The following is a 25,892-nucleotide window of genomic DNA, read 5'->3' as shown; positions in this document are numbered from 1 at the left end:
AGATCTAAATAAGACAATAACGATGCAATCTATGTAATTTCTTTTTCCAACTTCTGAATTCCCCCCCTAATGTTGGAAAATTTATCTCATTAAAATGAAAATCAACAAATCGTGTAGTAAATACATCATTCGTCAGGGGTTCAAAATATTTAATAATTGATGGGGAATCATATCCAACATATATATATTCCTAACCTCCTTTAAGGACCCATCTTAGTGCGTTGTGGTGGAGTAATTGAAACATAAACTACACATCCAAAAATTCTTAGATGGGAAATATTTGTCTCGTGGCCATGAGCTAATTGTAATGGTGAGTATTTATTATAAGCTACTGGCCTAATGCGTACAAGTGACGTTGCATGCAAAATAGCATGACCCCATACAGATGTAGGAATCTTATGATAACTTGTAGAAATACAAGTTATTGTTCTCTAAAAATTGGAATCATCAGGATTATAAGTGATGTAAACACATTCTTAATAAAGGAAAACACATGAAATCTATATATGCGATAAATTCATACAAAAGTATCCTCTTAAGTTAAAACTACTTCACTGATGCACTTCAATGCAGAAATCAGAAAAAAAATCTACTAAGTGTTGCAGACAAGGCCAATGCAAGGGGTATGCATCCAAACTACTCGATGCATGGAAGATACATTTGGCTCGTGCAATCCACGTCAAATCACAACTTACAGGCATGGGCATCTGACTAATGACAACGTCTGATCGAAGCAGAGTAGCAATCGGCTGTCTCAGGGTATGTAATTTAATGCAATCACATCACCAATGTGGCTAAGCGAATGCCTATATAAGAAGAAGCTACCTGGAAAACAAAGAGTTAGACAGTAGACAGTTAGTAAGTAGTTAGTCATTCTTCACCTCTACTGTCTGCAAGCAAAGAATAGGAGGGACAAACTCCATTTTCCACTGTTGATAATGAGGTGCTGCCGGAGAGAAGCTCGAAAGAGACATCTTCTTTAACTCCTCCACCGAGTTGGTCACAACAAGCATTAAAAACAAACCAAAGAGGACAAGAAATTGGACTTTGCGGCTTGACTTCTTATTTTCTCTTTGCATTCTCATTTACCACTCCACTGATTAAACTAAGATTGTTTGTATCAAAACTTGTATCTTTAATTCAATCTCATTTTCGACTATTCTTCTCATCTCCATCTGTTTATTTTCTAAGTTATTTATGTTTATAAACTTTACAGCTCGATGAATGCATAAAGTTTGTGTTTGAATCCACCTGATCAGTTGGTTGAAGTGAAAAAGCAGTTAAGTCACTCGAGAGAATAGTTAATTGTTGAACGCATCAAGCTAGGGTGTGAAGTATAGAGATAAAATTGTTCAGGTCTTTTGTCTGTTCTTTGTTACTAACACATGCACCCTAGAGATAGGATTAAGTGTGCCATTTGTATCGAGAGATGTTGAACATGAATTAAAGAACAAATTTCCAACGCATCACACATACACTTAGATCTTAGCAGACATCTGTACCATCTCCATATTCATTATCATTGTGCTCATATAGGCTTGTTGTTTCTACTAGGTGTTGGGGTTGAAGCCCTAAATCTCGTAGGGTCCTATAGTTTATAATTGTATTGTACAAACATCTTATTTATTTAATAAAATATGTGATGTTTTATTTGATATTTAGTTGCGTCAAACCCACAAACCAATAAACTAACATCCAAGGTTATCTTGTAACTTAAACATGTATGTAGAGACATACGGGTGAATCATGTTTAAGTGATAATCTAAATGGTCTGTAGTAGATGGATAAGGTTGGATATCTTATCTTGGTGACATTTCGAGTATGACCCGCTTTGTAAATGTTACAATTGTTGTAAAGTGCTACTATAAATTATATAATCCTGATCATTCATGTGGACACATGTGAGTGAAGATATTATATATAAAGGAGTTTGTATAAGACCGGACCATGAAATGTTTAGTCTTATTATATAACACAGTTCATAATAGAGACTTACATTTCACCAGGATGACCATAGGTAACATGACCTGAATCTTGAATGAGTTGTGAACTCCTACCTATGAAGGTGATCTTTTGGTTTGTATGGGTGAGAATGACCAGATCACCTACTCAACAAGCCTACCATTTTGGGGATTCGTCTTATTAGGGAGCTGGGAACACAACTACACAAGAAGGAATTCATTCATTCCCCGACGTTGGGGTAAGTAAATAAATTGTTCCCTTAAGGACTATTCTGGGGCTTGAACAATATGGCACCACACCTTCTCCTGGTTCAAGAGAGTTTTAGCATAGTTGGACTATGGTTTATTTTTCATTAGAGGGATCATTGGTACTCAAGGAGTTAGATGTAACTACAGGGGCAAAACGGTAATTTTGGCCCAGCTGTACTTACGAGCAATTTGTGAAGGGTTATTGTACTATTGACTCGTTATATCCAATGGACACAGAAAAATATATATAGTGCAAAGAGTGCAGCTGTCGGTCTTTAGTGGAGTGTCCGACAATTAATAGATAGTGAATACTTTAATTAAAAGAGTTTAATTAATCATTCACGTATTGTTGGAGCTTCAAGCTATAGATCCAAAAGGTCCCCTTTGTAGCTCAATGAGAAGTAGTGAGAATCAAATTTTGCATTAATTTGAATTGTTCAAATTGATTAAGGGAATTAATTATATGTGATATAATTATTTTAATTTAATTATATATGATATAATTACTATAATGTATTTGATACATATAATATAAAGTTTATTTGAGAGAAATTAAATATTTGAATATGATTCAAATATTAGTTATGTGAATTGGATTTATATAATTAAATTTAATATAAATGGGATTTATTAAATATTGTTGTTGAGAGAATTAAACTATAGGTTATATTGTATTAGATATAATATTAAACTATAGGTTATATGTTATATTTGATATAACATATAGTTTAATATATATTATATATGATAAAGTTTTTATCATATAAATATATATTAAAGTTTTTATTAAAATTAATTTGTTTGATTAATTATAATTTTTTTTTTAAAAAAAAACAACAATAATTTTTGGGAGGGAATTGTAACTCCCTCCATTTTTTTCTCTCTAGAATGTGAGAGTGGGTTTTCAGTTTTGTTTTGCTGGTTATTCATCTTCTTCTTCCGGAAGAAAAATTACAAAAAGATTCTGTAAGTCTCTCAAGCTTCCCCAATTTCTTTCTCCCATCTTTCTATTTTTCCATCTCTTCCAAAATAATCAGCGCCCACACCTCCTAGACTCTCACTCAAAGAATACAGAGGTTTCCATTATGATGGCATTCGTTTGATTCAAGGGTTTTCTTCTTGAAAAATCGGTCTTCAAAGGTAAGGGTTTCAAAACCCACTTTTATTCTTCTGCAATCTTCTCAAGCATGCTATAAATTAATTTTAAATGCATAATACGTATGTTTTGTTTGTTGTAAAATTTAATTATGTAAGTTTTTGGGTTTGGGTCCGATCCCGTTTTCCGTTCGAGGATCTTTAATGGTTCCTTCACTAGGAAATCAACACTATACCATCCACACTTAAGGCATTCATCCACGAACCCTTTTTCCCTCTCTGAACTCCTATATCGTCTTGCATGTGTACCAGTAGTTAGTGTAAATATCCAAATGCCTATCAAATAATTAGGAAACCTCTGAAATAAATTCAAAGGTCAACCCTGCGTTAGTATACTTTAAAGTCCCTACGTTCGACTTGGGCTTATCAGGACACTTAGGTTAGATTTATACTTGGATCTAGCTTAAGAGAACTTGTACGCACTAGTAAGGTGTGCACACATATAAATCTATCATTAGTTCAACATATAACATCTTTTGCATATCAATAGAAAGATTAAATATTCTCATCATTTACCATCACAGTCATTCGTTCTCATCATCATTCATCATTATAAACACGATAGAGAACTAAAGAGCAAACAACTCAGCTCTCATAATCAATGGTCTAGCAATTAATTGCAAACGTTTTATAAATGATTCTGCTAAACCATTTGTGTATGAACATGAGCTTCAAGATGTTCAACACTTATTCCAATTGACATATAATAATTATCAAAAGCTTAGGATGTAAATTCACCAGTATTATCAAGACGAATGGTCTTAATTGTATAATCAGAAAATTGTGCTCTCAATTTGATTATTTGTTCAAGTAATCTTGCAAATGCAAGATTTTGATTTGATAATAAGCACGCATGTGACCATCTACTGGATGTGCTTATTAATACCATAAAGTATCTAGATGATCAACTTGGTAGGTTAATAGATTCACATATATCACCATGAATTCGTTCTAAAAATGTAGGTGATTCAATCCCCACTTAGCTGGTGATGGCCTAATTATTAATTTGCCTTGAGAGCAAGCATCACATGATAATTCACTAGATTAAAGAATCTCTCGATTCTTCAATTGATGTCCATTTGAATTCTCAATAATTCTTCTCATCATTATAGACCCTGGATGACCCAATCTGTCGTGCCAAATAGTAAATATATCTGGATTCATGAACTTCAGGTTGCATATGTTTCAATTACTTGTATATGAGTATAATATAATTTAGAAGATAAACCAAGTAACTTTTTCAATATACGTTTTTTATTTGCGATAGTAGAGATAATATATAGATATTCCACATCATTCTTACTATTAGTCTCAAATGATAACTGTTGAAACGTATATCTTTAAAACTTAGCAAATTTCTCTTTGATTGACTAGAGAATAATGCATTGTCACTTATAAATTTTGTTCCTCTATACAAAATAATATTTGCTTTTCCAAATCCTTCAATCAAATTCCAGAACCTGATATTTTATTACTTTTGATTCCAGCATTGTCAATTTGGAAAAGTATTTTTTTTACTTATAAGTATTGTGTGTATAGTTGCACTGTCAGCTGCCAAACATAGATCTTCTTTGCTCATATTTAAATCACCCAGCATATGAAAACGATTCATGTTTCTTCATTAAAACAATAATTACAATAACAAAAAAAACATTTGGAATATATAAAAAGTTAATATTTAAAAAATTGAAAAAAAAAACATTAAGTCTAGATATTTTCAAAGTCAAAAGAAACATTTAATGTTTCATCAGCTGTGTCGATCTTCTCTTCAGGAGATTCCAAGAAGTCCGTCATATCCAAATTTGTCATATGAGATGGATCTAGTATATCATTATCCTAGTATGTCAAATTTACTTCCACATTTTTTTCTTTTTTCCTTCAGGGAAGCTTGATAAAGATCAACTAAGTATTTTGATGTACAACAAATACATAACCAATGTCTAGTCATACCACATCAGAAGCATTTTTGTTCATCACCTTTTGAATTTTTATCTTGTGGAACTTTTCCTTTATGATTATCATTTCATGTGGTTCTCTTGAAATTTGGATGATTATAATGTCCACCATAAAAAGAAAAATTATTTCTTCCACTACTGTGGTCACAACCTCGAGCACGATTATTATAAAATTCACAATATTCACTTCAGAGAATGATGTCATTCCGGTTGGTTGAGATTCATGATTTTTCATCAATAACTCCTTATTTTTTTCGGTCACGAGAAAACATGAAATTAGTTCAGAATATTGTTTAAAACCCTTCTCTCGATATTGATGTTGCAGGAGCATATTCGAGACATGAAATGTAGAGAATGTCTTCTCTAACATATCCGCATCAGTAATTTTCTCTCCGCATAACAACAATTTTGAAGTGATTTTAAATAATGGAGTTGTAATCACTGGCTCATCAGAAGTCTTGTAGCCTCAAATGCTTCCACTCATAATGAGCTTTAGGAAGAATAATTGTTTTTTTTATTATCAAACTTCTCTTTCAATTTTTTTCCACAAGATACAGAGATCTTTTATCATAGGATACTCCATTTTCAATCTCTCGTGGAGATAATGACGAAGGAAAATCATAGGTTTTGTTTTTTCCTAATTGGATGTCGTATTTCCTTTTTTAATTATTTTCTCAAAGTTCATAGCATTTAGGTGGATTTCTGCATCGAGTACCCATGACAAATCATTATTATCATTAATGTCAAGGGCTGCGAATTCTAATTGAGTAAGGTTTGTCATGGCAACAATATCACAAAACATTGTATTTATATTAGGAATTTGATATGTGCTAAATATACAAAATAACATTTAATTTATTAATTATAACAAAGAGGGGGAAAACAACATACTTTTAGGATCTACCTTCGGCAGGAGAAATGAAAGAAGCTCCTGTTGATAATGTGTTGTAAAATTAAGGAACACAACGGTACACAACGAGAACAAGAATATAGAGAAAATATGATATGATAATAAATAAATATAATAATAATATATAAAAATAAATAAATAACAAAAATGAATAGAATGACAAAATATGAATTTCTCCACTGACTCCTATCTTTTTGGACTAATTACCAATGTATGTGTGTTCTGTCAAGCTCCACCAAATACCTCTATTGATAGGCAAAATGGCAAGTAGGAGATGGATTATTATAGAAACCAATAATATGTAGGTATGGGATACATGGATAGAGTGACACATAGTTAGGGCATCTAATTACACCTAATTTAACATATTTCTAATAATTATCTCGTATGTCCAGTGAAACAAATATAAGAATTTGAATGTCTAACTCATGAAAACACGAGATTATGGTGAAACATGGTAACATACTTCTCCCAAGATTTCATTTGCTTACCAAAAACAAAAATCAAGAGTGAAAATAAATTGAAATCAATCAAAGTGACAAAAAAGTCGATACCAATCCATATGGATATCATATTCATAGTTTTTTATATTTTGGACAAACGAATAAATGAATTAGGCTACTTTTAAAATAATGTCTAACAAGTGTTCTTTTATATTCACTTTAATATGAACCATATTAGTGTTTGGTAAATTTCAACTTTATATTTGAACAAGTTGGTTGCACATATTTGGTAAATAAATACTAAATTATCGTGTTTTAGATTTAATAACTAAAATGGACCTTAAAAAAAACTAAAATGGACTTAATATTATATATATAATTTATAATTATTAAATATCATTTAAAATAGATATGTAAGATAAACTTTTATTTTAATTGATAAATTTAAAATTTAGGTAAATAACAGATTTTACAAAGAGCGTGAAATGAGCAAGTGATTTAAAAGTGATTCTAGTGGATCTAATCATTATAAGTTTTACTAGACGAAACAACCGTTGAGATTTTGTTATAACTACCTCTATTTCTCTTAAAATCAATTCCAAACATAACCTTATTTCAAGACGAGATAGAATCGACCCACTTGAGAATTTGGAGATGGTCAAATCTCTTATAACAATTATGTTTCTTAAACTTTTATCAAATAATCTAGATTAAAATAAAATTATTTGAAATTCAAATCATATAAAATTTTAAATAATAATAATATAATAAAATTTAAATTATATCAATATGATAATAGTTGAAATAATAAGCTATTTTGTTTCATATAACTAAATTACACTAATATAGTATTAATCTACGAAACACCATAACTAGTTTTTTGTAATTTTAAAATTAAAATTCACTAAACTGTTCATCATTGATCTGTTTAGAAGCACAATTACTAATAATTATTTATTAAAAACGGTGTTATACCAACTAACACCCTTATAAAAAGTTATAATTTTTAAATTCACACGTCACTTTTAATATTTAGTAATAATGACAGTTTGTCAAACTCAATTGTTCAAGATATTTGAAAATGACAATCGTAAGTTAAAGATTCAAATCTTCGTACACAATAAATACATACAGTAGTAAATCACAGCATAAGATTATATGAAATTTAATGACTACCATCAAAAAGAAGGTTGTCAAGATTACTTTCACCGTTACAGGAAGAGTATCCATGCTAACTCACAAATATGATTCAATTCAATCTAGAATCACAAAGTAAAATTAACAAAAATATAAAACATCTCAAATATTATATAGCTAGCTAACGCCATATTTGAGAGTGATTTAAGTTCAAACTTAAAAAACATTTCTATTTTGTCGTTCTATAACCAAAATCACTTTCAAACACGTCTTGGTACCTGCCTACATCATCGACTCTTTGTAGGTTCAAATTTCAAGTTGCATGTTAGGTAGAATTCTAATGTCACTGGAATAGTTCAGTACTCTTTTATGAACCATGCTGACTGAAATTTGAACTTATGCCGGCTGCCGACAGAGGGCTTAAGCACTTCTTAACCCCACGACAAAACAAATGGGAGAGAGGAAAACAAAAAGACAGATACTAAAATATCACTAATATGAAGATACCTATTAATAAACAAGAGTTTTAACTTGTATCAATTATGGTTTATTTATGAATATCCATCCACATTTAACATTTCTACCCATCTAAAAAGCACAAGTAGGGATTAAGATACGAGACACAAACACGATGACACGCCATTCTTTAAAAATCTAGGACACGATATGGCAAGAACACGTTTATTAAATTATATATCATTTTTATACCAAAAGAAAATTCAAAGAAAATGAGTTGATGCATTTATATGTTTTAAAAACTTAGTTTGATGTATTTCACACTCAAAATTTATTCTATTGATATAGATGTGTCTTTTTAGTCTACTTAACAAATGTTCTATGCATGTCTAACACATTTGTTGTACTAACAAGTGCTCAATACGTGTTCAACAAGTGTCGGAGTGTCCAAGTATTCGACATGTATTGGACACGGACACGCTAGCCAAACTAAAGTGTCCATGTTTGTTAGCTACATATTTGAGATATCAATTTTATTCTTGGCAACTCTAATAACCCAACCCCACCAACAACCAAATAGGGAAAAAGAGAGAAGAACAAAGAAAAAGTATGAAAGGACAAGGTAGATAGACACTGCCATCAAACAAAGAGGACCATGTCGGCAACACGCATTTCGACCAAAGAAATCAAATTGTTTCACAGTAATACAGATATATTACATACCAAGCGATTCATTGACATCTCAGAAACACAGGAATCCTAGGAGTATAAATTATGACAAAAAGAGAAAAAAAGAATACAGATTATTCAATCCAAACATACTGATCGTTTGACTAATTTACTGCACACATTAAATAATTGTATAAGGATGTCTTGGTTCTTACTTGGGCTAATGGTATTTCTTGATGCTTTCAAACCATTGTGGTGGATGAATCTCAAGAAGATGAAGTTGGGGCGACATAAGTTGGATTAAACGGGATCTGTTCGGCACATGAAAGTGTTTCATGAGTCCCGGACTCATCACGACTGAGACCCATCAAATCGAGGTAATATTGGTAATGAGAAATAATGTTGTTCATGGGGTCAATATCACCCTTCCCACAGATGGAATCACCGTAGAGAATATTCATGGTTGCGCCAAAACCGGGGACCCTTTTGGACAAGGTGTCGTTCTTGGTGGGTTTCCAATTGCCAACAAAGACATCATGGGGTGAAGGCTGTGACTTTTTCACTGGGTTCATCCACATCCATATTGCAGTTTGGAATCCAATGGTAGCATTCTGCTCAACATATTCAGGATGGTTCAACAGGTCAAGCTTCAATGCATCCCCAATCTTGCCATAATTGTAATTCCTACAAAGGAAAACAACAATAAGAACTCAGTCAAATTTGGTAGATGTGTCAAACGTTTCTCGATCGCACTCCATATCCATAATACCTTTCCATCAAATTTCAAATAAATATGGCAGTAGACAAAGTTTCTAAACAACGTTCATACTTCTTTCTAACCTAATCAGTAATCAACAACTTATAAGATTAGTTCCTAATCTAAACGTCAAAATGTGATATGTTAGATTAGAGACCTGCAAGTATCAATTTATGAAATAGAGGGGAAGGGATTAAGGCAAAGAACATAGTGGACTCTTATTTATGCATAAACAAGGAACAGAACTATAAATCAATAATGTTAAAAGCCAGTTTACTAAACAAAAGCCACTGAAAAAGAAAATGGGGATAGAAAACTTCAAACCAGTAAATGGGCAGAGCACCACGGCCATAATATTGAGCACCAGGAGCACAAGGATAAGTGAGCTTGAAGTAGTCATCGCAATATTCCTGGCTTGGACTCATTTCCTTGTTGAAACAGAGTCCCCAAGAAAGTGGCCCTCCAGTGACCACTCCATCACCACCTACAACCAGCATTTCACTCAAAATCAACAATAAATCGAGTAAAGAAACTTGTCTAAGAAAAATTGAATTCCAACATTGCATACATCAGTCATTTACAGAAAACCCAAGTCCACAAAAAGCAGAGAGAAGTGTTTTTTTTTTCACTTACAAGAGGTCTTAGAGCCGACATGGCCTAAGAAAGCAGCAATCTCTTTCATCTGCATCTTCTTATCCCCAGTGGTTCCAAATCCGAGCGGCTCGAACTGGGCGGCGGCGAGAATGAAGGAATAGAAATCCCAGAAACCGACGGCATGAGCCGCCGGCGAATTACGCTTAGAGAAGAGATTCTCAAATTGATAGGTTTGAAAGTAGTCGGAAATGGTCAAATTGCAACAATAAGTAGACCAACTGCACTCCCATCCTCTATCACAAAGCTTCTTCCCCTTCACAGTCTTAACCTTCGGCTTAATCGGGGGTTCATCCCCACTCACAACAGACGCCATTACAATCAGCGCCAGTATCACCAGAAGCGAGCGATTCAAAGCCATTATCACCTCTCCCACTGCAAACCCAGATAGAAAAAATCATGAATTTATTGCAGATTTAACTAGATTTCAATGAGAAGAAAATGAGCTTTTCTTCTTACCTCAAATGGCAGCGGCGATTGGACAGATCTGAGGAGGGTGTTGTCTTGAACTTGCAAATGGGCAAATGAATGAGAAGGAGAAGGAGAAGGAGAAGGAAGAATCGTTAAAGGGAGGGGTTAGATCGAGCGTCTCTTTCAGCTTGTAGACGCTATTGATTGGAAGCCATTTGAGCTCTGGAAGAAGGTACAGGGGGAGCGGGGAATGTGGACCGTCCGATTGAAGATTGATGGTCAGAATTTCCAGGCTGGAAAAGGGACCCACTGAAATGCTGCACCGACACTCAAAAATCATTCAAGGAAAAAAAATAATAAGCGGTTGATGTTATTATTATTCTTATTATTATTTGCTAAATTATAAAACATGTCTTATCAATTTCTCAAACATATTTCTGAACTTCTAAAAAATTTCAAAAATACTGTTAAAATTTTAGAAAGAGTTCAAAGATGCTTTTACCATTAATTTTAGAGGAAAGTTGTTAGTATTTTATTAAAAGCACCCTTAAAAGAAAAGTTGAAAAATATATTTATTGTAGCCAACAAGAACGTAACTTAACTGACATATTACTTATATTTTCAAATTTTGTATTAGTATTCTTACCTTCAAATTTTTTTTTTTAAAAAAAGGTTAAAAATGACTTTACCGTTCCTCTATAATTTATCATTTCCTCCTTCCATTTCTTCTATCTCCCCTACTTCAATATATGATCCAAGGGTGTGCAATAGTTGGTGGGAGTTGATTTTTCGACCGAACTAGCATCAAACCGACCATGGTTGATTTAGTCCCCAACCGTCAAGAGTACAAACTGGTTGTTGGGGTTTATTCTTTAAAAAATTATTAAAAATGGTAAGTTTTTTTTTTTATATATATATTTTCTTGTGAGAAAATTGGTGTAAGGATTAAAAAAAGAGGAAAAAATAGAGTATTTGTATGAGGAAAAAAAAGATATCTATGTCATTTGTTTTCAAATTGGTGCTTTTCAATCTCAAAAAAATCAAACCAATCACTATACTAACGATACAAGCATCATCATCATCATAATTATTATTATTATTATTATTATTATTATTATTATTATTATTATTATTATTATTATTATTATATTAATATTGATTCATATGCTAATAATAAGAGTGTTTTTTAAGTTTAAGAGTATTTTCTAAAATTTCAAAAAATTAGGGGATGTGTTTTAAACAAAACTTTAATGATTTCAATTCAAAATTAATAATAAGGTGTATTATTGAACTTTTTTTTTTAAAAAAAAAAAGTCTAAGAATATTTTTGGAACTTTTGAAAATTTAAAGGTATTTTGTATAATTATATTTTTTAAAAAAATTGATATATTTTCTTTTGCAATTTTTTTTTACAAATATGTATCGTTGGGGTGATCTTGAAGTCAACCGTACATACTTGATGTTAATTAAGTTATGTTAATTTTGGATTGCAAAAATTAATTTATACTATTAGCAAAGACCTAAAACGATTATCTCGTGGAAATTGAAGGTTTATGGATGCTTATTATTATTTTTTTTAAAAAAAAATTATACTTATTTTCACCTCCTCTAAAAATATATATTTGAATCCTAAGTCAAATGTAAAAGAAAAAGTTATAGATGGTTAGAAATTCTTTTTTTTTGTTTTTAGTTTTCAAACTTAGTTTTTAATTTTTTTTTAAAAAAAATAGCAATAAGGGAATATATATATATATATATATATATATATTATATATATATATATGGGAGTTTTGTATCTATAAAAGTAATTAAAAGATAAATATTATCAAACCAGCCTCAATTATTTCCATCTGGTTTTGCTAGATATAAATGTAAATAAAATGAATGGAGTAGTAACTACTACTTTGCATCATTACATTTTTTGATAAATTGTAAAAACCATCGGTAATGTATGTTCTATCTAAATTTAAAAATTAAACTCTTACACTTAGTGACAAAATTGGATCTTTATCTTTATAATTGTAGAAATTGGATCTCCTTAAAAGAAATCGAACCTCAAATTTATATTAGAGTTGAAATTGGACCCTAATCTTGCAATGGTGTGGTAAAAAATACATTCTCTAAACTAAACTATGATAGAAAACATATGATCAGGGTCCAGACTCAATCATGAAAATACTTGGAAAGAATGTTCCAAGCTTAGAAATAAAATATAAAAATCATATAAAGTAATAGTATCCAAGCCAATTGAAAGAATCAAACAAGTACCTAGAAATGCGGTTTCGTCAAACCATAAGAACGCCAAAACTGGTTACAAATTTCATACTAATTAATTTTTTAAAAAAAAAAAAAACCTACGAAGGTATTAATTACAGCGCTAGTACTAAAAAAAATTAGTACACTGTGTCCAGTTAATGAATTAAAGTGTGGGGTTCAAATTGTGCAGAGTTAATTAAGTAAAAGGTAAAATCTACCCTTTCTGATTTTTTTATAAAAAAATGTTATCCTTACTACATATATATCTTTGGTTTAAATACTACTTTGATTTTTATATTTTTTATTTTTGTTCATATTGATCCTTCTACTTTCAAAATGTTCCATTTTGATCCATGTACATTTGGTTCATTTTGATCCTTACATTTTTTAAAAAGTGACCATTTTAATCATTTAAAAATGAAAATGAAGAGACTAAGATGGTAACTTTTTAAAAGTATTAGGACCAAAATGAACATTTTTAAAGTATAGAAACCAAAATAAACTAAAGTTGAAAGTATTGAGACCAAAATGAATTTGAAATATAACGACCAAAATGAACCAAAACCAAAGGTATAAGGACTAAAATAGTATTCAAACCAATAAAAACCCTAATGAACCTAAAAAAAGGATATATCTTTTTACACAAGGATCAAAACCAGCAAAGGAAATGAGTTAAACATAGCTGTCTAAATATATATTTTCAAAAATAGCTGTCTAAATATATCAAGCAAAACTCGATTAATAAACATATCAACAGACGCTTAAAAATTCGAAATTGGCATTAAATTTGTCATTTCATCGTCCAGCCCTCTAGTGAAAAATGAATTATTGATTGATGAAAATTTTGGAATGGGGACAGAGATACGGCCTCTAAAAACTGCAACAGCAGTTAGATTCTGCTCAAAATAATGTGCTGAATGATTAACTAAAGAAACTGAGAATTCAACACAAGGAAAAATCATGCAAGCAAAGAACTCCACTATGTTTCTACCAGAGCATTGAGGACAAAATAACCACCAGCCCAGCCAAGTCCTCTCAATCTACTCTCCTACTGTCAAACCAAATCCAAATTTGTAGTCTTTCTTCCTGTGATCAATCTGCATTACATAAGATTCAGCCAAAGTGAACAAGTTAAAAAAGTGTCTGCTGTTTACAAAAATTAACTTATTTCCACATGAATCATTGTTCTGTTATCTACTTCTGAAGAACGTTTTCAAAATCCTGACCATATTGGAAGTTAGAAAAACCTTTTTTTAAAAAAAAAATTCTAATTACTCTTTTGGTGTTATTTGTGATCATTGAAAGGGATTCTTGTAGCCCCCATTGGTCTTTTGTAAATTTCGTTGAATTAATGGAATGAACTTCCCTTCAACAAAACAAACAAACAAACAAACCAAATATTATAAATTTTTAAAAAAGGAAAGGAAAAAAAGTCTTCAAAAACCCGGCCTTATTTTTTAAAGTTAATAATGAATACATGAATGTTTTTAACAAATGTGATAAATGGTAGAAACAAGCATTTTCTTTTTATATTTATGAGTTTTAGGGTCAACTTGCAGTCCCATATGGTCATTATTACCATGGCCTAAACCCATTCGGTCTGAGCCTTTATTAGGCCAACCCAAGGTAGTTGAAGGTAATGTAAAGAAAACTATATAACTCAATACCTCTGCGGAAAGGATGAAATTAACACCCATATTTAGCCGCTCTTCAAGGAAAGCAGCAACACAACCATTGGAATCAATCTTCCCTCTAAGACGACACTGCAACAATCACAATAATTACAAATCTTCAGTGACAGGGAAGTATTCAAACTGAACCTATTCGATGTTCTGCTAGGCAGATCAGAAGTCATCAATATGATTGTACGTGGGTTTAACTAGAAACGAAAAATCACCAGTCGAAACTAAAATTTGACACATTGATCATATAATACTTTGGTATAGAGAGTAAATAAAATGCAGAAAAGGGAACAATTCAGTACTCAACATAAAACATCAGACTAGTCTATAGTCATAACTGGCCCGAAATTCCAGCTAAATATCTAAACCATTGTTGTGTCATTGTGTGGCTACCTTACATTTGGTTGGGGAATTTGAATGAAAAAAACACCGAATCTTCAACCGAAAGGAGTGGGATTGTGGAGGAGTCTTCAAGTTGACCAAGTTCCATGGCTCTTCATGGTGTTCTCTCTACCAATTTTTCTTATGGAACTCTTACTGTTATCAACTCTAATTGTGGGGCTGTTTGATAAGCATGTGTTGTAAGGGTTGTGATTATTCATAAACGAATTGAGTTTGATAAGTGGTGATCTTGTTTGTATCTGTAGCTTGAGATTTCTGAATCGTTTTCCTTTCTCTACTCAATGCACACTTTCCAGTAGATAATAAGTGCGCTTCATTTCTCTAGAAAAAAGTGAAATACTCCACTGAGGACTTCTGCACGACCTAAACTTCCACATTTATGCCATAAATGCTTACCACTATCTTATGCTAGAACTCATTTGCCTCACTTGGAAGTATGTAGTATGTAAAGCCACTTGGATTGAAAGATAGCCCTTATTCTTTTTCCTTGGGTTTTCAATTCCCAGCCCTCCACACAGTTCAAAATTCTGGTCACAGTATACCAACCAATCATATGCAAGAGAACTCACCGTCTTCCTTTCATTTCCTTCCCAAGAAAAAGTTCTCATATTTTTCTCTCAACTCCCGTGCAAGCTTACTTGGCAAAAGGTTGAAACGGTTGACAGTACTACATTACTTGTAAAATGACCATATCAATTAAACATAAAATTTCTCCATTTTCCTAGCTTAATCAAAATCTTGAGCAACAAGGGTCCACAACAAGATTGGTGAATGATATTAGGGCATGTTGCCAAAAATCAGCTCTTCTAGCCAGCAGCATCACCAAATAATTCATAGAAATCTTCGATTTTGCTGCAATTTTTTAGTCACATTCTCAATTCTATTTCTCTTCTAGATCAGCTAGATATATTTTCAGCCATTATACCATAATCACAATAATACTATATCATCTGCAAAGTGTAAATAAGCCCAATGATTATCAACACAAAATACTTCAATCCCTCCAATAATTTTATTTATGAATTAAACAGTAGCAGAGGAAATGAATTATGGATAACATATATTTCATATTATGGAGCACTCACAAAACAGAAGCTACCTGTCGAAGAATGTAGTCGTAGCCAAGACTGGATGTTACATCTCTTGACATGTAGTTATACGTGAAATCAGTTGCCAATGAAACCTAAAATAAGGAATATAAAATGGTATAAGCTATCGTGAAAATTAAATTACAATGTTTGATGGTTCCACCTCTGTTTCCATCATCTTCATTGTACAGTATTCTTTTTTCTAATATTTTCTGGCTTGTTAGGTGGTTACGTTCCCACTTTTTGTGTGTAACGTAATAATATTCTGTTATTTACGAATATCTATTGTTTCTAGTCAGCAGAAATGTGCTGAAGCAATTTACTTACCTTCTCAGACACTTTTTGAACGTAGCTCAGAGCTACCATACCTGTGCTGGCAACTTGTCCAGTGGCAACCTGCAGATTAGAAAATTGAACCAGATTAAGGATCATTGAAGTCAATTTTGTATCGTTCTCAGGAGCAAATTTTTCACTTGCATGAGAAATTTCCAAAAAAACTGGCCGACAATCAATAAATATAAATTATAAAAAAACCAAATTAAATGCCTGGATACTATTACAATGGCACAAAGTAATCCAATATCCTCTATAAGATATTAATATTTAACGGAAGAATAGTGAAAATTTAATTTTGAATATCTTTCACTCTTATCGAAAGCATCACTTCATTTCATTATTTACATATTACATTTAAAATAATATATTGTTTATTTGCTAGTTTCTATTAATTGTTACTTAAATTACCATTTTATGGGTAAAAGCTTATGAAGGTATCTATTTAGTTCTTAAAAAAAATGTTCTAATAGTGTTGCTTGTTTGTTTCTTTGATATGAACCCTTGAAATTGTATTTCCATTGTATTTTTAAAATACTGGTCCTTGATTTTACTCTTGCTTTTTATTTGAATCTTTAATAGTTCAACGACATGAACATTGCTTAAATCAATGTACCTTAGAACTTCTATAGCCTTTGAGTCAAGGATATACGCTTAAAATCAATTGAGCTAGGTTCAGGCACTCTTTCCTTTTTTAAAAAAAATAATAGAGGTAGCAGGGGGGATGCCACACCTTGCAACATGCACATTGCTCACCTCTGCTAATCTCTTTAGATAACAAGACATTTTAATTTATTAATTTCTCCACCCAAAGCATTGCAGTCAAGACCTCCGGGGCCACCACTTTGGATAGTGGTTGAATTTTTATAAGTTTGATAAAAGAAATAAATGTTTCAACATTACAATCAACTAAGTTATTCTAATGTTTTTTTTAATTTTTTTTTGGATAATAAACACTTCATTGATGAAGAAATAATCCAAAGAGTACATAAAGAGAAATCCCAAATCGATACAAAGGAAGCCCATACAAGAGAGAGATTACAGCCAAAAAAACAAATGAAGCAAAGAGGAAAAATCTAGTCATTTACATATAACCTATACATAGTAATTAAGTTATTAAGAAGTCAAGCCAGGCTAAAAACGTTGCATGCATTGCACATGGTAATGAAATATAAAAAAAATTAAAGAAAAAGTCATAGAATGATGACAATCACTATACCATTTTATCTGTATTGTATCTTGCAGCATAACCAATACCAGACTTTCTATGCTGACCAGCCCAAAATACTTCACCACCCAATGATAGATGAGGTGATACACTCTGCAAAAGAAAATTATTATCAGCATAGTCTTTTGATGTCACACAGTTCAGAAGAGAATAGGTCAGGAAGCGTTAAAACATGACCAAATCTACTGATAATTGCTCCAATTGTCGAGGAAATATGCAAGAATGTCTAGACTATTGCTCCAACTCCACCTCTATTCTATTGAGGACAGTTCAATGTGAACATCTGGAGGGTTGAGGACACATTCTACTACGTCAAGGCATTATGTACAAAATGAAAGCTGCCTTTTCTTTTGTGAATAAAAAAGACATGTATAGTTATAGTGGAATAGAAACCAAGTAAACAAAAGTATCAAGATTAGTAGCGGTGGAGCGCCAAGAAGAACAAGAGTGGGGTGTGGTGGGTGGCTCTGAAAGAAGGAAAGAGCGGATTGTTATTAAAACAAAATAAGATCATTAATGGAGAGACCTAAAACACCTACATGTGTAACATGTGTAATTGGGTATTATAGTGAGCAAACGTGCAAAATTGTAATTGTATAAAATAGGATTTGCACCAGGTGGAAAAGGATATGATTCCTTATCAAGTACATTCTCTAGCAAAAAGGGAGAGAAAAAGTATGACAAGAAAAAGGTAATCCAGTAGTGAAAACAAATACATACTCCTAAAAGGTGGAGTAACAAAGTCCAGAATAGGAACTATAAAATGAGTTCAATCTCCAATTTAAGAAAATTCTATGCAACTGTTTGAAAAATTCTCCCAATACGAACTAAACTCCAAAACTTGTACAATGCCATCAAGAATGCTTGAGCAACCATAAAAGGATAGGATAACATAATAATATAAACCAATCAGTATTGCACCTGAATGTAACTGGCTCCAAATAAGGCACCATTGCCTAATTGAAACTGGGTTCTGAAGTCTCTGCCCTGATTCAAATATATTTTCAATTGACAAAAACAAACGCATTAATACTTTTTTATCAAAATTTTTAACCATTTAACTATAAAAGAATATATATATATATATATGAGAACATGAATTCAATGGCAGTCTTAAAAGTCAATAATAGTGGACATTATTCGTCAGCTAACATTGTCAAAATATTAGTGTAAATATATTTGTACAGTTTTTGGAAGAAGAGAAACCCTGCAAACGGAAGAAATCCAACAGAGACCATAAACATGCTTGTTAAGGAGAAAGATGTGGCACTTTGATGGGCATGAGTAGTAACTATAACATATAAGTCATATTCATAACAAACATTGGTCACTATGCAAAAAAAAATGTGCAAGATCGTAAATCTTCCAAGATTTATAACCTTATAATCGAAGTTGACCATGCCATGTGACATATGTGGCTCATTTGTCAGCTGAAAAAAGAGAGAGAGAGAGAGAGAGACGATGACATCAGCAAACAAAACCAAAGGAGAAGAGAGTATTACAGCACCTGATAATTAAATGATGGAAGAAACCACGATCACCTGTGCATTGGCCTTTAAAGTGAGGTTGTCGGATAAATCGCACTTCACTCTCGCATTCAGCCTGCCATCAGTGAGTATCCTCCCAAAAAGCATCAACTACACATATTAGTTGGCAATGCCATCACGTTGTAGTTCATTATGACAACGAAATAACAAAAACATTCAGTAAGTGGCGTTACCTTCGGATCTATAAAGTTGGCACCAAACTCGTAAGTGGCAGTAGGGATTTTGACGGTTTCGGTGGACTGGTTAGGAATCTCAATTGGTCCCATAAACACACTGATCGGTCATCGATGGTTGATAACGCATAGGTATCAGCTAAGTCAATACACTATGTGACCCAGAAGAAAAGACAGAAGGAAAAAAGTCTAAAGAAACTCATCACCAAAGCAAAACTACCTGTGGCTGAGGGAAAACTTTTGATTGAGTCCTTTGGTGAAATCAAATCGCATCCCTTCAAATAGTTCCGGTTTTAAGGACACTGCCAAGGCAAATCAAACATGTAAAATAATTCAGTCGCACAAAGCATAAAACTCACATTTCCATATTCCTTGTTTCCACTAAAAAACTACGAAACCCACCATTGCTACAAGCATTCCACACCACAAGAAATAAAAAAATTTCAAAAAAGAAGAAGAAGAAAAATCAAACGATCTCCGATATCCTCGACGCAGTAACAAGAGCAATCAAGTAATCGTGAAAGTGTAGCTAAAGGGGGGAGGGGTGAGAAAAGAGAATTACTGAAAGCTTCACGGTGAATCTCCTCGTAGGGGATCGGACAAGGGAGGTTCAAGTAATCGACCTTCTCATCCTCGGTCTTCTTGGGTGGGACAGGTAGGGGATAAGCCGCAGCCGCAGCCGCAGCAGTGGCGGCGGTCGGAGAAGCAAGGCCCGCCATTGTGTAGAATCAGTTGAAGGGAATGGCAGGGAATCAAGCGTAGAAATGGCGATGGGACGATCGAAAAGGCAATGCGAATGAGACTAATTGTAGCGATCAGAGAACGAGAGAGAGAGTAGGGTTATCTCTCTCTAAACCCCGGAGAGAATGCAAACGCTCTAAAACCCTAGCACCAACTTCCGGGTTGTAAGATTTTCCAAAGGAAAAAATTAATAAATCAATTGTTATGTATATGCTTTTCTTTTCTTTTCTTAAAAATAAAAAAATAGAATTTGTCACAGAGTAAAGTTTGGTAATAAATTCACAGATTAAACCATAATTTAAATAAACTTTTTAAATGTGATTGAAAATACTTGGTTAAATATATTCATTTTCAATCACATTTCAAAAATTTATTTATTTTATGTTGTGATTTTTGTATAATTATTATTTTGTAATTTTATATAATATATATATATATATATAATACCTGTCTCTTATACACATCTAGATGTGTATAAGAGACAGATATATATATATAATACATTACATATTTAAAATTTAATAAAAATAATTGAGTTTATAACATGAAATAATATAATTGTTATTGTTTTATCGTTTTCAATATAATTCTACATTTAAAATTTTGAATTCAATTTGAACACACTGAAAATATTAAAAAGTTTTTTTTTTAAGAATTTCACTATTTTGATCATAAAATTTGAAAACATTTTTAGAAACAACATACAAACGACCAACCAAACACATATTCGTTTAATCTTACAAAAATTCGTTTGTAGTTTTTTCTTTTTTATAAATGGACTATTTTTTATTGCATGAAAATTCTTGTTGTGCAATAAATTTAGGCACAGATTAACTTTGAGTTACTATTATTTTCATCATATTTCAGAAAGGAAATTTTATTCGTAAAATATAAAGATAATTTAATTGATTTGTAACAGGCTCTAATGTATAATTTAATTGGACTCTATCACTCTGGGGTATGTTTATGAGTGATTTTGAGATGGTCAAAATTTCTTTTTCTTTCGCCAAACTCACTTTTCTTTAAAATTGTGGTGTTTGGCATAAGCTAAATTTGATTTTAGAAAAGTCTAAAATCATTTCAAATAACTTTTTAAGGAATTAGTTTATAGATGATTTTTGTTAAGCTCGACATCAGTCTCAAAATAGTTATATAATATAGTTCATTAAAATATTGTTAGATACTTTTTTGTGGAATCATTTTTTATTTTAAATATTGTAACAAAACATGACGGACACATTGTCGGTCATCAAATTGTTAATAAAACAAACAATTATATATTTTTTGAATTTTCTTTCAATATTTATTGTAAACATTCACCTTACTCAAAATATATGCATATAAGAATTTAACAATCAAATAAATACAAATAGATATTTATCATAATTATTTAGTCAAATAATAAACTTTCAAATATAAAATACTCTTTTTAGTAATTCGGTAATTTTAAAATCACTCTTAAAATCAAACATAATAATTCAAAATCGCTTTTAAATATTTGAAAATCATTTTAAAAAATTTGGAAGCAAACATAAATTTGATGGTATAAAAATCAATTCAACCTAAATCTATTTTTCTAAAATAATTACTCCAACTATCACTCCCAAACACATTCTTAATGATTGCATAAATGTTGAAAATCTGACCTTCTCAATTTATAGAATTTTGGAAGACCTTTATATGATGGCTTGGAGCCAACTTTTGAGCTTAGGCTTGACCCAATATTTTTTAAATAAACTTCACTTAAATCTAGTTCAATCCATTTTAGTTAGCCCCGACTAACTTAGCTTCGAGTCCAACTATTAGGTGACATTATTTGAGTGGATTAGCTGACATCTTCTGAGGGATCAATATGGTATTATTTTATTTTACTTTTTTATGTTTTTCTAATATAATTTGACCACGCGTGTAAGTTGGTGTCAAATATATCGATTATTAATTTAAATTAATGATGTAGCAATTTGTCACTAGCCAAAACTTTTGTGTTCAATAACTATATTTAAGACTTACGTAGTATGATTATAATGGAATTAAACTCAAAATACATGGATCAAATTGCTATTTTTTTATTGTTTTTCTCTTTGATAAATGTTTTAACGTTGTTTTTAAGTACAACACTGCTATTAAAGTTTGCATATTTATCTAGAGCTTCATTTTCCCATGTTTTTCTACTCTTCGGATTGATTAAGGAACTACATCTTTTCCTCTATATCTACTTTTCACATTTATCAAGTAACTTCATCTTCCTCTCTTAATCTACTTTTTACAATTATCAATAAATTTCTTCTTACAACTTTACATTCTAGACACAAACTTACTAACTTCAATATATTAAGTCTAGACTTACAAACTTCATTCAGTGGCCTAAATATCCCCCAAATCTTAAAATTTATTGTGTGTGGCATACTTCTAATATTTAGTGGACATGTATTAATTGAGAGCTTTAAAAAAATTGAAAGTTGTACATGCTCCTCATGAATTTAGAATAGTAATTAAATGTTATCGTCCTTTAGTGGACTAAATGACCTTCTAAAACTCGACTCTTTATATACTAGGTCATCGTCCTTTGATATTAACGTCTACCAACATAGGAGTATAATACCAGAATGAGCATAGTTCAATTGCCTTAGTACTTATACTATCAATTCAATGCTAGATGTTCGATTTTTCACCTCATACATTTAATCTAATACGTTTGAAAAGAGAAAACATAGGAGTATAATGATTAATTTGACATTTTCAAATGCTAAGTCTGGTGTGAGAAGACACTTCTTTCTCAAAAAATAATAATAGAAAAGAACTAAAACCCTGGGCTGTGACCAAAATGAACATGGTTAGAGTATATTTTTGGTCTCTATACTGTATTTAAAATCATGATTTAATTCTTGTACTTTCACACTTGTAACAAATATAGCTTTTTTAATCTATTATGTAATAATTTAGCTCACATAGTAAATTCTAAAAGAAGTTTACCGTAAAAAGTTGTCGAATTTTAAATAAAGTGTAAAAAGTCTAACATATAAAAGTTTTAGAATTGTTGTAAAATCGAGGAGCACGATAAGAATATAGATAAGGAGAGAATATAACATAATAATAAAAAAATATATATAAACAAATAAAATAAAATAACTAAATAACTAGATTTTAGAATAAATAAATAAATTTAGGAAATTAGGAAAATATGGAAATTTCTCTCTTTATTTTCCGCCAATATGCATATAGCCAAGATACACAAAATGACCGCTATTTAAAAAAAAAAAAAAAAAATTGGCTACTAGGATGTGGTATTACATAGACACCAAGAGTGTGTAATTGTAGGACATATAGACAACATGTATAAAGACAAGTGAGATTAGTGGAAGAATGTCATTTTTTTAACACTGAGCATGAGCATCTATCTGACATCTATATTAAAATATTTATAATACTCTCCCTTGGACGGTCATTATATATGAAATATGTCTCGTTAAAACCTTATTAGGAAAAAACTTAATGGAAATAATTACAGTAAAGGAAAAATAGTACATATTTCATATAATCTAATACTCTTAAAAGAATACAATATATTTGTTCCTCCTCATGGAAACATCATTTGAGATCTCTGAGTCGGCGCATTCCAACATCGTATACCATTTTTTCAAAGGTTGTGGTAGGTAATACCTTTGTAAATAAGTCAGTCAAGTTATCCTTCGAATAAATTTGTTGTATAGTAATGTCATCATTTTCTTCGAGATTATGAGTGTAGAAAAACTCTGGTGAAATATGTTTTATTCTATCACCTTTAATATATCATCCTTTGATTTGGGCTATACATGTTGTATTGTCTTCGTATAATATCGTTGAAAGACTTTTACTAGAAGACAAGCCACGTATTCCACGAATGTGTCGAGTCATTAATCTTAGTCATACACATTATCGACTAGCCTCGTGTATTGCAGGGATTTCAGCATGATATGAGGAAGTAGCTATTATGGTTTGTTTCATTGATCGCCGTGATATAGTCATTCACTCACATGTGAATAAATAACCTGTTTGAAAATTAGCTTTTGTGTGGATTAGATAAATATCCATAATATGCATAACCAACTAAATCAAAATTTGATTTGTTTGAATAAAACAAACTCATATCAATCATTCTTCGAGATAACAAAGTATATGTTTAATTCATTCCAATGTCTTTTTATTGGAGAAGAATTGTATCTGCTAATAAATTTTCTGAAAAATGTAACATCTAGTCTTGTATTATTAGTGATAACTTGTAGAAATACAAGTTATTGTTCTCTTAAAGTTAGAGAAAAATACATGAAATTTCATATATATAGCAAACTCATACGAAAGTATCATTTTTAATAAAAAGTTGCTTCACTAACGCATTTTAACACAGGAATCAGAAATTTACTAAGTGTTACAATGAAGGCCAATGCAAGGGTACGCGTCTGAGTCTGTTCGACGCATGAAAGATATAGTTGGTTTGTGCGTTTTATGTCAAATCGCCACTTGCAAGCATAGCTTCTAACTGACGGCGTTTGAGCATATCAGAAGTGGTAGGCAGTTGGTCCAGGGTATAGAATTTAATGCAAGTCTAATTATCATGTTGTTGAGATTTGCCTATAAAAGAAAAAGTCAGTTGCTGAAGCAAAGTTAGACACCTTAGAGAGCTAGACAGTTAGAATTTTGTTTAGTAGTTAGACTTTTCTGTTTGTAAGCAAAAGATAAAAGGGAAGATTCCAGTCCACAGTTGATCAAAAGGAGTTGTTGGAGACAAAGCTCAAGAGAGAAGATCTTTATTAACGTCTTCACCAAGTTGATTGAAACAAGTATTAAAATCAAGTCGAAGAGGACAAGAGAGATTGAACTCTATGGCTTGACTTCTTCATTTTTACATTTCATTCCCCATTCCATTTTATCAAGTTGAGATTGTTGTATAATCATTTGTTATCCTTAATTCAATCTTATCTTTGACCATTCACCACCTCTCCAACTATTTACATTCAAACTTGTTTGTGTTTGCTAGTTTACTAACTTAATGAGAACTTGAAATCTATGCTTAAATCATCCTGATCAATTAATTAAAGTTATTAAGTAGTTAAATCACTCGAGAGCGCAATTTAACTACAGAACGCGTTGAGTTAGGGTGCATAGTAGGCTTAGAGATAAAGTTACTTGCGCATTTTGCCTATTCTTTGTTGCCAACGCATGCACCCTAGAGATAGAATTTTATGTGGCATTTACATTGAAAGATGTCGAAATTAGCATGATCTAAAGAAAAAAAATTCTAACGCATAACACATACATTCAATTTGTAAACAAGCATCTGTATCATCTTCATTGTGCTCCCACTGCTAATCCTGCTTGGAATCATCACAAATCACTTACGCTTAAAACCATTCATTCATAAATCCCCCTTTCACTCTTAACTTCTATTTCTTTTTGCATGCATGCCATGAATTAATGTAAATAACCAACACTTCAGTTAAATTAGAAAACCTTTGCATTAGAACTGAAAACAAAGTATGCGTTAGACCGCTCTAGAGTTTCTGCGTTCGACCTTAGACTCACCAAGAAACCTAAGTTAAATTTATATTTGGGTCTAATTTAGGAGAACTTGTACGCATTTACAAGGTGTGCACGCATCCATTCTGGCGCATCGCCTACTTTTCTTGCTAAGAGAAGAGTTAATCCGTCATC

The 25,892-nt window shown here is 31.6% G+C and overlaps 2 protein-coding genes across 2 annotated transcripts; both read right to left on the bottom strand.

Annotated features, from left to right (window-relative positions):
* Positions 1-8,895: 8,895 nt before the first annotated feature.
* Positions 8,896-10,964, bottom strand: LOC120085997 (chitinase-like protein 1). Its single transcript, XM_039042373.1, has 4 exons — positions 10,803-10,964; positions 10,326-10,718; positions 10,017-10,176; positions 8,896-9,619 (listed from the first exon to the last, which is right to left on the bottom strand). The coding sequence occupies exons 2-4, from the start codon at positions 10,702-10,704 to the stop codon at positions 9,202-9,204; spliced, it is 957 nt and encodes a 318-aa protein (XP_038898301.1). The 5' UTR covers positions 10,705-10,718; positions 10,803-10,964; the 3' UTR covers positions 8,896-9,201.
* A 2,802-nt stretch (positions 10,965-13,766) lies between these two features.
* LOC120070163 (mitochondrial import receptor subunit TOM40-1-like) lies at positions 13,767-20,387 on the bottom strand. Its single transcript, XM_039022017.1, has 11 exons — positions 20,026-20,387; positions 19,684-19,765; positions 19,464-19,563; positions 19,285-19,380; positions 19,123-19,173; positions 18,665-18,730; positions 17,735-17,836; positions 16,510-16,578; positions 16,194-16,277; positions 14,678-14,773; positions 13,767-14,107 (listed from the first exon to the last, which is right to left on the bottom strand). The coding sequence occupies exons 1-11, from the start codon at positions 20,180-20,182 to the stop codon at positions 14,051-14,053; spliced, it is 960 nt and encodes a 319-aa protein (XP_038877945.1). The 5' UTR covers positions 20,183-20,387; the 3' UTR covers positions 13,767-14,050.
* Positions 20,388-25,892: the final 5,505 nt, after the last annotated feature.

The sequence above is a fragment of the Benincasa hispida genome, chromosome 1 (genome assembly GCF_009727055.1).
Source record: "Benincasa hispida cultivar B227 chromosome 1, ASM972705v1, whole genome shotgun sequence".
Taxonomy (NCBI): domain Eukaryota; kingdom Viridiplantae; phylum Streptophyta; class Magnoliopsida; order Cucurbitales; family Cucurbitaceae; genus Benincasa; species Benincasa hispida.
Note: the sequence above shows the minus strand (reverse complement) of the source record. Positions and strands in the feature narration are given on the sequence as shown.